At 44.5% G+C, this 16,410-nt stretch overlaps 1 protein-coding gene across 1 annotated transcript; it reads right to left on the bottom strand.

Moving 5' to 3' along the window:
* Positions 1-1,652: 1,652 nt before the first annotated feature.
* On the bottom strand, positions 1,653-15,281 carry socs5b (suppressor of cytokine signaling 5b). The gene is made up of 2 exons (XM_047602769.1): positions 14,733-15,281; positions 1,653-9,548 (listed from the first exon to the last, which is right to left on the bottom strand). The coding sequence occupies exon 2, from the start codon at positions 9,527-9,529 to the stop codon at positions 7,829-7,831; it is 1,701 nt and encodes a 566-aa protein (XP_047458725.1). The 5' UTR covers positions 9,530-9,548; positions 14,733-15,281; the 3' UTR covers positions 1,653-7,828.
* Positions 15,282-16,410: the final 1,129 nt, after the last annotated feature.

The raw sequence follows: 16,410 nt of genomic DNA on the forward strand, positions 1-16,410 counted from the left end.
ACTCGGGCCTGATAAGGAGGCGACTGGGCCACAACCGAGATGAAATCTGGAAGCTTTTGGGTTCTTGATAAACTGACAAACCCCTTCATCCTCCTCCTCCTCCTCCTCCTCCTCTTTTCAGTGACCCACATCATACCCAAGATTCCACAACTTATTGCCGGAGAGTTATTGCTCGTGGTTTCTATTCTGGTAGCGCCGGAGGGTATAGTGCGGGACATTTTTAAAAGTTTCTTACTTTTTTTTGGGTTTCTTGTCCTCTCCTTGTGCCCGCCCAATGTTTCCTAGCTTCCCCCTCCTCACGGGTGAGCGTCAATTATTCATAAGCCTTGGGTAGCTAACTTGAAACCGATAACCCACATGCTATTTATACTTCATTTCAAACGAACAAATACTTAACTGTGAAGTTGCAGGCAGCTTGGTCGTGTCTGTCTGCATAGCTGCTGCTGCTGGGCACGGACGGGGAGTTAGAGTTTGGGGCATGGAAAAGAAGGCTTTTTTTTGTGGGGGGGTCCCAGGGGTCGTCCGTGTATCGGGAAAAGTTTGAGTCAGCAGCTGCACAACACAAATGTCGGCGATGGGCTCCTACTCCTGCACCTGAACGACGAGGGGCGCACCTTTGAGGACGACGCTGTCATTATTCCAGCCAGAGAAGACAGATGGTTTGATGGAGGAATTTAAAAAAAAAAATAAAATAAATAAAAAAAGGACATTTATGCACGTTTGGAAAACCAATTTATCCCTTAACGGTTACACCCTCGTTTAATACTCGAGTCCGTGGAGCTTCTGGCCATTTACGGGTCGTTAAGAGTTTGACTCATTGGAGGAAAAGAACTGGAACAAAATAAATTCCTTTGCAAGTTGCAAGTGAGTTTGTGGTTGTTAACCGGCGCCGGGTCGTGTTGGTTTCAGGGTTTCAGGTGGATATTTAGAACTGAAGACGCCATCTTGGATGATTTATTATTGCAGATACTGGACGGACACAAGCTACCACCATCTGGTCAAACGGTTACTTCCCTTTTTTTTGGATCTCGTTCTTCTGAGCGGGAGCTAAACCAATCAGGCATAACATTATGACCACCTTCCATAATTGTGTGAATGGACATGGGTCTTCTTCATGTCTTTTTTTAGTTGTTCATAAAGTGTTTTTGTGTGTCTATGTCAGGCTGTGGGGTGTCTGGTCTGGTCTGGGTGGGTGCTACATGTCTAAGTGACATCCACATGAATTAACACCAGGTCCAAGTTTCCCAGCAGAACTCTGAAATGAAACAAGATGGTTTAAATGTTATTCACGTCTACTGTCAGTGGTCATAATGTTGTGGCTTATTCTGGTGCCTCGCTGTAGTCAGCAAAGCAGTGCTACAGTTTACGGTCCCAAAGAGATGTAGATTAAGTTCTTTCATGTATTATTTTCATATTTAAACTCCCACCTGCTCTAATCTACTATGTATATATACACATATACTTACTTTTTAAGTCTATTATTGTGTTTCATCGTGTCGTCTTTTATGCTTATGGTCGGATCCCAGGAAGAATAGCATCAGTCAGGCTAACGGCTAATAAAACAGACTGTATAAGGTGATACTTCATATCAATTTCAGGTACAAACACAATCGTGCACCGTGACACGATAAAGACAAAAGACACAGTCAATATTATATCATGGGCCAGTGTGGATTACACTTAACAGTTTTATTTGGAATATTAAGACAATGAAGCATAAGCCAAGCACCAAGTGTGACAGCTACAAGTTTCGCATCATACAGCTCTTAAAAATGAACAGGTTATACTGGAAAACAACTTTTTTAGTTTTATTTATTTTATTTTATTTTATTTTTTTTTTTAAATCTTCCTCTTTGAATGGTGAAGCAGATAACACAGAGCGGACAGTGAAATGTGAACATGATTATGCCATTTACACGCTCCAAATCCTACCTGACACCAGAAGGAGAGAAAAAAGAAAAGGAAAAAAGAAAAAAGAGGAAAGTAAAGTGAGGAAAAAAAGCAGACACACCACAGAACACGGCGATATTCAGCTCGGTCAATCAGCCCGTGGCCCCCGGATTTAAAGGGGCTTCTTTTTTTCTTTTTTTTTTGTGTGATTGGCCAGAACGAATAAGGCAGTGTGGGAACACGGCAGTGCTGCGGAGTGACAACCATTAGTTCCCATCATTGTCAAGTCCTGTTGCCTCGGCACCCACATCCACACAGCAACCAATGTGCACATACAGCATTAAAGTGACAGAGGATTGCAACCATTGTTACACTACACTCCATTGCATATTAGGGTGAAGTAATAATGAAAAATAATAATTCTTTCATACATTTTTCTTTTTTTTTCTTGTTTGCATATAGAACTTAACCCAGCTCTCTAAAATATATATGGGAACACAATTTATTTTAAATATCTCTTCTTCTTCTTCTTTTTTTTTTTCTGCAAGGTTTAAAACTATGAGTCGTACCGAGGTGGAGGAGGTGGAGGTGGAGGTGGAGGTGGAGGGGGGTGGAGGGGAGGTTAGGAGGCGGGGGAGTCCTACATCCAGGGGTGGTGGTGTTGTTGTTGCTAAAGGGGGCAGCTAGTGGCACAACCATCCTGTCTTCACTCCAGATCAGGCCCAGTGGTTTCCTGCCACAAATGAGGCTCTCGTAGTGCAGCTAAATAAGTGTCTAACGACAATATTGGGTCCAAAAAAATAAAAAATAAAAATAGAATCCACGTCATTTGTTTGAATTAAGAAGATTAAACACAGAAACCTCCATTTCTGCCCCCCCTCCTCCTTTTCTTTTTTTATTTATTTTTTTTATTTAAGGGGAGTCACACAGAAAGGTGGCGCTGGCTAAATGTGGTCCATGTTTACACATCGCTGGCTCGGGGGGTTGGGCTGTGGGAGGGTGTGTCAATACCTGGGGTAGTGCAGGTGTCAGAAGAAGCGTGTGTGTGTGTGTGCGCGCAACTGTGTGAGTGTGTGTGCGCTCCAGATAGTTTACGCACCACAGAGGAATACAAATGTCCTTTCATCAGCCTATTACACAAATCCATCATTCATCACACGTACAATGTTTGTTTTTATTCTCTAAGTCTACGGGTTACATGGCAAACATGTGCTACGGTTAATGTTAATGTCAGATATTTCCCATGGGGAAAAACTGGGTTGAGAGGGTCCTGGGACTCTGCCTGAGAATGAGGGCGGCGGGGGGGTCGAGGTGGTGGTGGGGGGGAAAGGGGGCGCAGAGGAGCATTGTTCATAGGAGTTAATCGGTTATCACCCCTCACAGTCCACTCTCTGCATCCCGCCACGGGGTAAAAAACCCTCCGTACACTTAACACACTCCCACACAACAACACGCACGCGTCTGCAGCGAAACCTCCGGTGGTGCAGCTTTCACACCGTCTGAATTTAAGTGAAATGTTTCAGGATTAACCGGGTTTTTATTGGTAACGCTCGCCCCAGCTTGAGCCAAAACACACACACACACAAACACACACACATACATACAGCTGGCTCTGTAGTGCAGCGCACTGGTAATAGAACAATTATTACACAGCTTTCTTTTTCTTTCTTTCTTTCTTTCTTTCGGCATCTCTGAGGGATTTCAAATTCGCACTGGGCGTGTGAAGGAAACGCACTTATTTCACATCAAAGCCCCTTTTAACCATTTCATAAATGCGCTGAAATGAAAGACCGAGCAACAACAACAACAACACGTGTCTCCGTCCTAATACCTGCAGGCTGCGCCGTAGAAACGCAAATACACAATTAAAGTGCCGTGTACTTCTGCAACAAATCCCTTGCCCTTCTCTGCGAGGCGTGCCTCCGCCACCACAGGAAGCCAGGGCTCCACCTCTCCTCCTCCTCCTCCTCCTCCTGCTCCTTAATGTTCACTTTGGGCCTGGCATCGCCCTGACGGGAGTGAATGGGGGAGTCGGAAAACAAACGGGCCTTAAGTTCGCTCCACATCAGCAGTTAAGTGAGGGATGTGGTCCGATGGGGGGGGGGGGGGGGAGAGCGCTGTTGGATGTAATTATAATAATGATAAAAATAATTAAAAAAAAGGCCTCCTTGAGTCACACAGCAGCCGTAAGGCAACAGAGTAGCACTAATAGCACCCAGCTGATTCACATCCCAACACGGCAAAGTTACCAGGGCCTTTGTGTGGGGATGGGGGGCACTGTAATCGCTAGGCAACCCCCTTGATGGACAGGTGGCGACAGGAAAGCATGATGTGTGTGGGTTTTTTCAAGATATATATATATAAATATATATTTTTTTTTTCAGTGTGGATGCTAATTATCCTGAAAGATCAAAGTGCAAAATGCAAGCAACTCAAGTGTCAGCCATATTCCCTTCCTCTTCACAGTCGCGCCCGCCACTTTTTAAACACATGTAGGTGATTTCAACGTGCAGAAAGAGACGCTTTAAATTGAGAAAACAAAGCGTGTGTGGGGGGGGGGGGATAACGGAGATAACAATTTCACACTGTGGCGGAAAAAGCAAATATTCAAGATGAGATACATTTTAAAAAAAAACACCTGCTGACTAAAGAGGAAATGTATGTACTGATGAATTAAGGGTGCAGGTGCAAGAAAAAACAGCCAGAGGACTCAAGCTGTTCTTTTTGCATGTGAACTCTGAAGTCAGCGTCTGGTTTATATTGTGCAGGAGGAGGATTTGTTTTTGCACCGATATCAAAACTACATGCTTTTAGGTGGATCTGCATATATCAACAAAAGAGTGTGTGACGTCTGCAACGCACTCACTTGCTCTCTGTGAATTCTCCAGGCAATTACCTGCCTTCTTCTCACTCTCTCTCACACACACACACACAGGCTCAAATGGACAATACACAGACTTTGTGCCAGATAGCTGGAAGGCTAAAGTCCGTTTCACGTCTGCTCTGACTGTTTCGGACATGTGCCTCCTCACATACTGCTCCTCCGGGTCTGGGAAATAAAAATGTAAGGGCTTCCCCCGTCTGTGTGTGTGTGTGTGTGTGTGTGGAAGAGGATTTAGATCCCGCACTATGGAACCAGCCTTAACTTTCTTTGTAAAATTATGATATAATTTAGCCAACACCTCCGAATACAGCAACGAGCGTATATGCCATTAGTGAACACATGCAGAACTTTGGTCAGAGACGGATGTTGGTGGGAAAAGAGACGTCATTTGTTTGCGATTCGTCCTCAGTGATGAGCGCACGGCCGCGCGTGGGCGGACAGATGAGTGAACGCACATGTGTAATAAAAGCACTCGACGGTCGTCAGAGGCGTCGTGACCGTGCGCACGTTTCGAATGAAACAGTTTTGTTTTACGTATCACTGGTGGGATGTCATCCGGACACTTCCCGGTTAATCAGTTCCATTTCTGCTCTTTCTATGAACGTGGAGGAGAATCACCGCGCTGACTCAAACGATCTCGTCCTCCCACGCTCGTGTGCACGAGGCGATGGGGAAACAGGAATCATCAGACTCATCAGACTGAAACAAGAAAGAGTCACGGTGGAGGGGACAACGCTGCTCGGGACGTCCCAATCAAGAGTTTTTTGATCTGATACTCTCTGTTTTAACATCGAGTATCGGCCGATCCGATGTTAACATATTCTCATGGATCACGTGTTCATCGTGGGGCTGGATTAAGTGCAATAAATAGGGCTGTCAAACAGATCCAACAATGTTAAAAGCCTTTGTTCTCTACCACTGAAATGTGCTGGTAACCAACTCACGTAAACCTCTAATATTTATCCTATTCTGTTCTGTTTAAATATTTTTTTTTGTTGACGAGTAAACTTGATGATCACCTACCACCTCCTCACCAAACATCCACATTGCACAATTTAAAAAAAAATCTACGTCTCCGTTTTCTTTTTGGCAGCTCTGACGCCAGCCATTAAAACAGAAGACATTTTGACACCACGGGGACATGGTGAAAGCTCAAATAAATAACCATAATAGATCGGGCTTGGCTGGAGCCTCATAATGATACGATGGACCGGGGACGTCCCTAAACTGCTTCCCAACTGAGCGGAGGCTTAGCACAAAACCCTGGTTTTAACCGTGATGGCCGAGCTGGGAATTCACTCATCAGGACCTGAGTTAACCTTCATGTCCACCCACTAGAACGGTTTGTCAAGTTGCACATTAGGACCTATAAATGTGAGGGCTGGACATTGATATGTTCCACTGAAAAATGCTACAGCATCACGGCTGGCATTGGACCCGGTAACAACCTAATACGACCATATAGAATGACTAATGCATGCAGCTATTCCAGTCATCTGCCGTAGTGTTTATCAACGTAGCACCACTAAAACGTTAAAATAATCTTTAATGTACACAATTATGTAACTGAGCTCGGAGCTCATGCACCTTTTCGTTATTATTATTATTATTATTATTCGCTTCAGTCTCATCTGATGGCGTTCGAGTGGACTGTGTTGAAGCACCACTTGTTCCTGGTTTGCAGCACGAAGCAACTGATAATGGAACAAGACAAATGGATATCTAAAAAAAAGGCACATAGGTTACAGTTAATTTTGAAATAAACCGGACGCTCGGTCCACCAACCCCCCCCCCCAAAAAAAGTAACACCTTCTTCTGTCGGTGACAGAATTCTTCAGGACGTTTGCCACCTAATTCTGGGAGTTTTCCTATTTTAACAAGCACGTGACGTTATTATAAATTCCTCTGTGAAGACTTGCACAGCTGGCTGCACCGATGTTTGAAACGTTTAGCCTTCGTATACGGGGGTCACAGCTTTCTGTATGCAAGAAACCACCAACAAACACTTGAGGGAACTGAGAGACGGTAAAGCTAAAGACAGCGACCTCCCCAAACTTTCATTTGGGAAGCGCTGAAATCTGAAATGTGTGGATATATGCGCAACAGGGCGTTCGGAGCTGAACCAAGCGTGGCCAGTGAAGAACCGAGAGAGAAACCGCTATGACAAGTATGAAGATGAGCTCAGGGGGGGGGGGGGGGAATAAAGCTGACATGTTTTGCTTGCTCACTAAATAGGACAACACAGTAGATCGATGTATTTATTATTAATCACTCATCATTACTACTTTAGGAAGAACTTGTGTTCTTTTTAAGTCCGTAGTCACTTTCCCTGACGTGCTGTCCTGAACTCTATGGACCCTCACAGAACCTGTCCTCATCTCTGGCTTAGCTGATGCTAATTTGTGCGAAGAATGTGCCTTATGTCCATGGGACAAGCTCTGACGTCAACATGCCAATTGCACCTCCAGATGCCCTCTCAAACAACACTCACGCACACACACACTCACACACACACACACCTTCTTCTTCTTCTTCTTAAAAGGTGCTCTACTAGGTGCTTTGGCCAAAAAAAAAAAAAACTAAAGAAAAGAAAAAATAGAGAGAGCACAAAGTGAGCTGTACAATGTAGCTACTGTATGTGAGCCTAAATAGCAGTTTGGGATGAACGGGGGGGGGGGCATGCAGGCAGGTCTACAGGCAGGGGTGATGTTGTGGGATCAGGCAGACATTTAGCACAAAAGCAGGAGAGAAAAGACACAAAGCGCTGATATTTGTGCCTTCCCCTCCCGTCAAAAACAACCTGTTGAACACAAAAAACATGTGCTTGCCAGACAGCATTATACTGAATATAATCATATGTATTTTTCTGTGATGTAAGTAATAACTAAAACAAAGATTAGAATGAATCTTGTATAGCTTGTTACACTTAAATTCCATCCCCCACCAAAAAGAAAGCCATGTTAGTACAGCCTCCAGTTGGCCAACGAGGAATTTCTAAAGTTCTATAATCCTCCTGCAGTGTGTGTGTGTGCACAGGCAGTGGAGAAGCCCGCCCTATTTGACCTTGAGTGGCGGTTCCCTCTCCAGCCAGCGAACTCGTACTTTCTGTTTATAGTGATACTCCTTGAGGAAGTCCTGCAGGGCAGGGGGCAACGGCAGAGAGCCTATACCATCGTAAGTGGTCCAGCGGCAGATGGCGGCTCGTGCCAGGTGCTGCAGGCCGAAGGGAAAGGTCCGATGGAGAGGTGCTGTGAGCAGCGGTTCGAAAAACATGCAGGCGCTGGGGTCCTTGTAGTGCTCCAGCAGTCCCGTGACGGTAGAAGAGTGGAAAACGCACGGGTCGTGGGCGTCGAAGCTGAAGTTGTGGTTCCACTGCTCGATGCGTGCGTGCAGGGACCGGTTGTAACGGCGGAAGCTAACGGAGAAGAGATAGTCCTCCTGGGCTGAGTCACGCAGCAGGAAGGTGCCCTCTGGCCGTCCATCCAGCAGCGCCTCTGCCTCGTAGCGGTCCATTACGCCCCAGTAACAGGGCAGAGCTGTGATCTGTAATAGGTCTGGCACCAGGCAGTGAATGTAGTCTATCTGAGTGTGAACCTTCCAGGGCCCAGGTTGCTGCCGACTTAGGTGACCGTCTCCAGAGGCGTGCCTCTGCTTTGGTCTCCTGGCCTGCAAACACAAGGTGGTTGAATCCTCCTCGGAGTCACAGTCCTGGGCTGGCTTTGCAGCCCCTAACACCTGCACGCAGGCTCCTGTTGATCCGGAAGCCACGGAGAGGCCAGATGTCGACGCCCGGCTGTCCCCCGAGGCCTCTCCCATGCCAGGAGCCATCTTTGGTCCCAGTTTGTAGAGAGAGGAGCCTGGCACTGAGGCCTCCAGGGTGTGGATCTGTGCATTAGGTGGCGGGTCCACACCTTCCTCGATGCTGAGTCGCCGGCGCTCGCGCAGTCGTTCCTCCTCGTCCTCGGGAGAGGGGTGAGCTGGGTCAAAGGCATCCAGAAGTGCAGTGGAGGAATGAGGGCTGACTGGTGCTGTGTGTTGTTTGATCAAGTGCCACTTGTGAGCGAGGTCCGAGCCCGGTGGGAAGGGGCAGGTCTCCAGCATGAGCTCCGTCAGGTGGATCTTACGTTTGGAGCTTACGGGGTTCTTAGCGGAGCGGGAGCGTCTGCGCGCAGGGAGGGGTAAGCACAGCCCGACCGTGTCGCTCAGCCGCTGACGCAAAGACCGAGCGTTCAGACTACGCGATCCGGATACAGAGTCGTTCATCTCCTGAATGGAGCTGACTCCGTAACGCCTGTCCCTGCGGTTCCCGCTCCCCCGTAAGCGTCCGGACCGCCTGTCGGCCTCCAGAGAACTCTGGGTCTTGGTGGAACACGAGTGTTTTTTCTTGCCCCCCCACGGAGCGTGGCGGGAATAGGAGTCTCTCCGGGCCAGCGGGACGCCTCCCGGCCCCCCTCGGACATCTTCGGTGTCCTTGTCGATCGTGATCTCCACGATCTGGGGGATGTCCGACACGCAGTTGTGGTTGTGGTGGCGCCGTCCCGTTGTCACCACCGGCACTGGCAGGAGGCTCCGCGACGGGCTGGAGGCTCCTGAAGCCAGAGTCTCACCGGAGCTGCATCCTAGACCGAGATCCACCACGCAGTGGACGGTATCCGCCTCGACCCTGCTGCCTTCACTGGCTTCTGGGCTGTTGTTGTGAAAGAGTGTCTGGCATCTGCTCTTCAGGTTGCTCCACATGTTGCCCACCTTCTTCATCAATAAGAGTCCCTGGGACCTGCAGATAACAGGAAACAAAGCTGGTTAACTCAGGTATATAAAAAAATAAATAAACATATACATATAAACCTCACAAGAGCAATGGCACCTACATTTAACACTAGGGTGGGAGCTACATAAAGAATGCCCTACATTTAAATTCCCCAGACTACTGTGTATCCAGTAATTAGACATGGTGAGAGTGTAACGGGGCCAAAGTGTCTGAGAGGTTGGTGAGCTTGAGTAGTTGGAACAGCAGAGTTAGGAGTTGCCAGGCAGACGTGCAGGGACACAAGGCCACAGCTATAAATGAACCCAGGATCTGCTCACAGCTGATCTGCTGGTATGTACTGTATTACAGAGCCAGTCTAGACCTGAACCAAAAACTTTCCCTGTAACAGCAGCAGCAGCAGCAGCAGCAGCAGCAGCAGCAGACGGGGCACATGTACACGCACATACACACCGACATATGCCGCTGATTTATCGCTAATGGAATTTGACAGGGATTTGGAAGTAGTAGCACCGGGCTGCGTTAACCGATACACATGTTACAGGTGGCAAAGTCACGTCAGGTAAACGACCTGTCGCACACGAAGCCATGAGAGTAATGAGGCATCATCCCTGTTTCCATTCATTGCTTTCATCACTTATTTTTAAACTCGGAAAGAAACAGAAAGATACTGCAAAAAAAACAATTACACCTGCAGCACATCCCATCATATTTATGAGAACATGCAGCTTAATCATGGTTCTCAATGAAAATCTCCATCCTACTCTGCTACTTACTAAAAGCTATATTGTACTTGGCATCCTTTTACTTTTTAGCCAACTCATTCACTTCCTGGGCTAAATGCATATCAAGCAGTGAGCAGGAAGGGGTTTGGCTATAAATCATGATTAAAAAAAAAGAAAAACCCAGATTTGTACTGACAAGAGATATGTGATGCAAAGGAACCCAGATTGTGGTATGTGACAATTTTAAGGCTGTCAATAGTTTACATTACAATTATTCACAAAATAAAAGCAATATTTCAGATTTTTTTATATATTTAGTTTTTGGTACGCGTTTCCATTTCCATGCTTTGCAAATGAGCTGTGACTCTTGTAAAGTCTCATTGCGCAAGACTTCAATTGAGCTGGTCACATGACCCCCCTGCTTCATCTCTGAAATGTGAAAAAAATGTTCCCACTGCATTTCTGCGATAAACTTTTAAATCGATACATCTGAAAAACCACCGTATGAAAACGTAAAAATGTTTTAGCGATATTTTAGAAATTACAAGTTTTGTTTTTATTGCAATTTGTGCATTTCTAGGGTTAGCTGAAATACAGCAACTTTCATTTAAGCCTGTATCAATGATACAACGGTGGACACGTTGGACATCTTTCTTTAATAGCCTTAAACTCTTTTGAACAGAAATCCATAGCAACTGACTTTACTCACTTCCAGCACCAAATTCCCATTTAATTTTTATTTATTTATTTTTTTAAATGTCAAGAATTACTGCTCCAATTAATTTCATTGTTCCTAACTGCATACTGCAGGTAGGGTTGGGTAGTGAAATTCACATTTTAAGGGTAGTGACCAAACTGGTGGCACTGGGACTCTGTAGCTGGGTCTAAAGAATAAGAGAGACGAGTCTACAACTTCTAGTCGACGTAACAGAGAGTGGAAAGCTGCCCCCAGCCAGAGTGGATACACTTCTCTAACCTTCAATCGCTGCAATATTTGTAATGTGCAATTCAAAGCTGGCCAGGGCGACACATCTAACCTGAGGAAACACCCAGTCGAACACAAAACAAAGAATGAAAGTCCACACAGGAAACGCAGCATTAGTTGCACACCTGCAGCCGCCGCTGAAAAGCAAACTTTAAAGTGATGGATCGAGGACTATGTACAAGAAACTCAATAACCGGCTGCACAAGACGTTGGTGAAGATGCCCACAGCTTTGACTGTGACAAACCCATTAGCATGTGTTTTCCTTATTATACTGCCACGAGCAAGTAGGGAATTTAAATACGAAATCACCAAAGTAATTACTCAACGACACAATCCTCATTTTCTCAGCAGTCGTTGTGAACTCATTCCCAGTTTTGTGAACTCATTAAGGTGCCTTTTATTGTGCCACTGCTATTGTAAAACCACCAGCACAGACTGATAATAGTTCCTCGTGTTATGGCAAGAATCCACACACATGCTTGACAAAGACACGCGCAAATAATGCTGAACCAGCCCGCGATTAAGCCAACTCATACATCGAGCTGTATTGTTGGCAGACCATTTAATCCATTAGTGAATCAACCAAGCAGTAATTGTTTTGTAAGTCTCTTCTCAGCCTTATTAAAGTGAACATTTGATGGCGATGCCTTTGTGCTTATAGATATTGTTTTCCAATGTTTTACGGAGAAATTAATTTCCAAATGAATAGATAATGGAGCCAGTCATCCAATCAAAGTTTCTCAATACAGTTACTAGACAGTCTGAATGATTTAAACTGATCAAAAACTACATCTACATAACTATCCACATTGAGCTAAAGATTAAATATTGATCATGACATGATTATACTGTAAATGTATGAACCTTGTGGAATAACTTAAATAACATCTGCAAAAAACCTTAAACAAGTGCACATTTAATTAAAAGGAAACATGCACCACGTCCTGCACAGTACAGTTGTAATTAAAAGCATTTGTGATGCAGGATGAGAAAGCTGGTTTTTAAATTCTTCTACCGAAGATGGAAAATGTTTCTCGGGGCTTATATTTGTGCGGGACCTGCAACATCTTAAAGAGAATTCGGTCTTAGTCAGAAAAGCAAAAGTGGGCTGTGAAAAGCTGCAACCTGCATTGCATGGTTTTGTGGCAAAAATGACCTACTAACAGACACGTAAAACGCTCTACGGAGGCACAGACGAGTCTCACAGAAAGAGGCAACATGGCTCAAAGCGAACTTGAACAATTCATCCGGCCAATTTGGATTTTTAGAACTCACAATAAACAACCTAAATTTTCCATTCCCTTTCTGTAAAGATGCCGTCGACTGCAAACAAAAACTCTCCCCCGAAGAACCTAAACCGCATGAGCACGAGCCCTCAACTTCCCTTCAAGATGAACTGGATTTGTGAGGGTAATAGTTTATCAGCTGCATCTAGCGAACCTGGATTTTCCATCCGGGCTGGTGCGCTTTATCCCTCGGCTTACTAATCACCTCAGAAAACACAAACAGTTAACGATAGTCATGACCGAATGGAAACTGTCTCTCAAAAATTATAATATTTATTTTTCTCAAGTGTCATTGTTGCTGAGCTTTCCAATTTTCAAAAAATAAACATTTGTCAGTATTTCCATTTTAGCTACGTCTACTGTGACCACTTTATTTTGCTTCGGAGTCAAATAATAAGTAGCAAGCGCTTGCAATATTAACTTGACAAGCAAGCGGTGAGATTGCTGGGGAGTCGTGTCTTTAAAATGAATCAATGAGTTACTACGACTATGAAGGAATGACCACTGGGAAGTCGTCACATGCATCGCTACAAACAAGCATTACGTAAAAACGATGACCTAAAAATTCACACATAGGAGGCTCAGAGGACACGCAACACAAGGGCATCTCGTAGCGCGGATTTCTGTCTACAGTTCACCAAAGTCAGCAAATTCAAGAGGGAGATAGTCCTACAGTCAACACCTCCCCGACCGTCACCATTAATAACAATGGTCACACCAATACCGAGCTCCAGTCCACATCCATTTTGAGCCGTCCTGAAACAGAACTAGGCTACTTCTGCTCTCCGGCAGCCCAACACACCCATTCTCCTGGGATCATACTGATCTAAGAGGGGGCTGGAGAGAAGACAAGATTAAGGGAGGACGCCTTCTCTGCTCAGACCAGACCAGGCCAGAGTTAATGAGATATTTGCAGCGCCTCGCATACTATGCAAGATGGCAGAGAGCCACACAGGGGTCTGTAAATAGCTGATAAAAAACGCTTTGATTCACGTTGCTATCGTTTAAATCTCAACAGATTTTTAAAAATCTCGGAAATTACGATTAACATAATCTTTTTTTTTTTTCCATTTATAAAACGATGCAGGACTCATTTTTTTAATCTAAAACTTTAAACCTATAACCAACCGTATAACGCAAGTAATCCAAAGGGTGTTTAAAAAGGCAACTGGACTTGTGGAGTTTAGTGAAGATTCCCAATGGGAATTAGTTGCACCAGTTTCTGGTTCCTACAGAAACAAGTCAAGCAAGTTTCTGATGGGTTTTCTACCCCACAGTTTCCTAACCTCAACTTCCCACCAGTTTCTTAGAACTGAAGAAGCTACTCGGCTAAATGAGCGGCTAAAACGTCTCATCAAAACCCCAAACAAGTCTAGTTTAAATGCATTTTGGATAAGCCACGACCTGGATGACTGAGGACCTTCACAGACATGCCTGCAAATAAGTGCATTGTTCTTCAACAGTGCATTAATAATATGCTGTGTTTTTTTAGATGCAGTAATAACACCAGACTTGTGGAACCGGGGTTAGTTGTTTGCATTAAGTAATTAACCAAACAATGATAGAATTAACAACAAAAACACACCTTTTTTTCTGCTATACAATGCCTTTATGTTAGTCCCATTCTCCCCCCAAAAGTGCCACCGTTTCAGTCTGATCTTATCACACAGATTAGCACAGATCCGTTATCTGTAGCGTGGCGGATTATGTACGTTTTTACCACCTACGTTTACAGAATAAAGACATATATGCTGCCATACCGTTATCATCTATACAAATGGTCGGAAGGCCTTAAGGTCTGTGGAGGCCCCACTTTTCCCCCTAGCTAAAATTGCTAACCCACTAGCCACATCCAGCCTCCACACACACCGCTAAATGTTTAGCCCCAAGACTCCGAGGATAACATCCCCTCACTATTAGCCACCTCACTCACACGTTTACGATTTTATTTCATTTTTTTTTAAACGTGTTTTTATCTAGTTTTTTTTAGCTAACACCGAAGCTAGCTGGGGGTTAGCATGTTAGCTTCTCCCTGTGTATGTGTGTGTGTGTGTGTGTGTGTGTAGGGGGGGAAAAAATCCCGACACAAGAAATATAGAAATAAATCGTGCGGTGCTGCGTTGGTCAAACGTCCCGAGCACACAAAACGGGACATGCTCGACACGTAATGGTTTGTTAGTGTGATTAATATCTTACCCTTGTGCCCGGTGAAAGCCCTATTCAACAGCTCTCTTTGTCTGCAAAAAATGGCTATTAAGAGAAGTCAGGCATATATCCCCCTCGCGGACCACGGCGTCGGATGAAAGCACAAAAAGTACACGGATACTTGACGGTATCATCCCGAAAACGTTAAAATATCTTAGTAAAATACTATTTTAAAAAAAATTATTTCAAAGCATAATTTGTCTTAAAGTGCCGCAGAAGCTCGTTCTTCATCATGGTGGGGGTCTTTTTTTTTTTTTTTTTTTTCCTTTTTTTTTTTTTTTTCTCCTCTCCCCCCGCCGTGGTCGCTGCTGCTGCTGCTTCTAGCAACCAATATGACGGCGGTCTCGGCAGACACGGAGCCGGAGAGGAGGACGGTGCTCGACGGGAGGGGACGCGACTGACAGCCGCTCGGTCCAATGGAGCTCCGGGAAAGGGGCGAGCGGATAGGGAATGTCCCCCCCCCGGTGACGGCTCCTCTTGACGGGCGTCGCGTTTCGCCAATGAGCGGACGAGAGCTGGGTGACACTCTCCGCTGGACTTGGAAACGTGGAGTTTTTTTTTTTTTTTTTTTTTTTTTTTTTTTTTATTCGACAAACATTATATACAACAACCAGTGGCGGTTCTGGCTTGACTTGCGCCCTGGTGCCCCACTCCCCCACCTCAGGCACACTCAAAAGTTGCTTAATAGCAATTTCTTTTTTCTACATTAATATAATAAGAGCATAGAGCAACAATAACACACGTCATACAAATGGGAAAACACACAAACTACTTGCACTTAGGCGACTGTGCCGTGCTTTCTAGGAGTGGGTTTTATCCGATACTGAAACTTTTGAAATAGTGCTTAAACGCTGCCTGAACCAGTGTTTAAAGAATGGAAATCATACAAACTTTGTCTAAAAAGGTTATTTTTTAAGGCATTTTGTGAGTTGCAATTTGAACAGTAATTTAGTGACATAATTATCATAATAAAAACAGTGGCATGGGTTCTTGTAGGCTATCAAACACGATACATTTCTCGGCTTTAAAAAAAATATATGTCGTCAGATGTTTAATCAGATTCGAGGTGTTACCTGCCTTGCACATCATTATGCAATATCCATTGCATAATGATCCACAAGGGAAATTACTTGGTCACAGTAGATTAGTTGCACATAAATAAAAAATAAAATAAAGTAAAATAAAGTAAAATAAAATAAAAAACAGTGTCATCAAAATATATACAGAATTAGCATTATGAACAAATTTACAAAAAAGTAGTTGGCAAAACATTGTCCAAGGTGATCCAGTTGTTTGGCACGCTTCCCTGGCACGGTACGGTTGGAAGAGGTGGACTTTGGTACGGAACAGTAAAGTATGCGACGTGCGAAACGTAACCATGACCATCCCTCCATCACAACAACCATGACAGCGGCAAACTACTCACGTTTGTCAGAGGAAGAGGGCTGACTGTTTTAAAGATAGTTTATAAAGAAGAATAAAGTCACCGCAGCCGCATTGTTACTTTAGTCACCATGCATTAGTGTATATAATATTTTATTATAATCAAGTTATTAATGAAGTATGAGCAGAAATCAGTGTTAAACGAATTAGAGGAAAATAAGTCCTGGAGAGTTTTCTATAAAGTTTGAATTGTTTCACAATAATAAAACAAGCCCTGTGTTGTTTC

This window comes from Mugil cephalus, chromosome 13 (assembly GCF_022458985.1).
Source record: "Mugil cephalus isolate CIBA_MC_2020 chromosome 13, CIBA_Mcephalus_1.1, whole genome shotgun sequence".
Taxonomy (NCBI): Eukaryota; Metazoa; Chordata; class Actinopteri; order Mugiliformes; family Mugilidae; genus Mugil; species Mugil cephalus.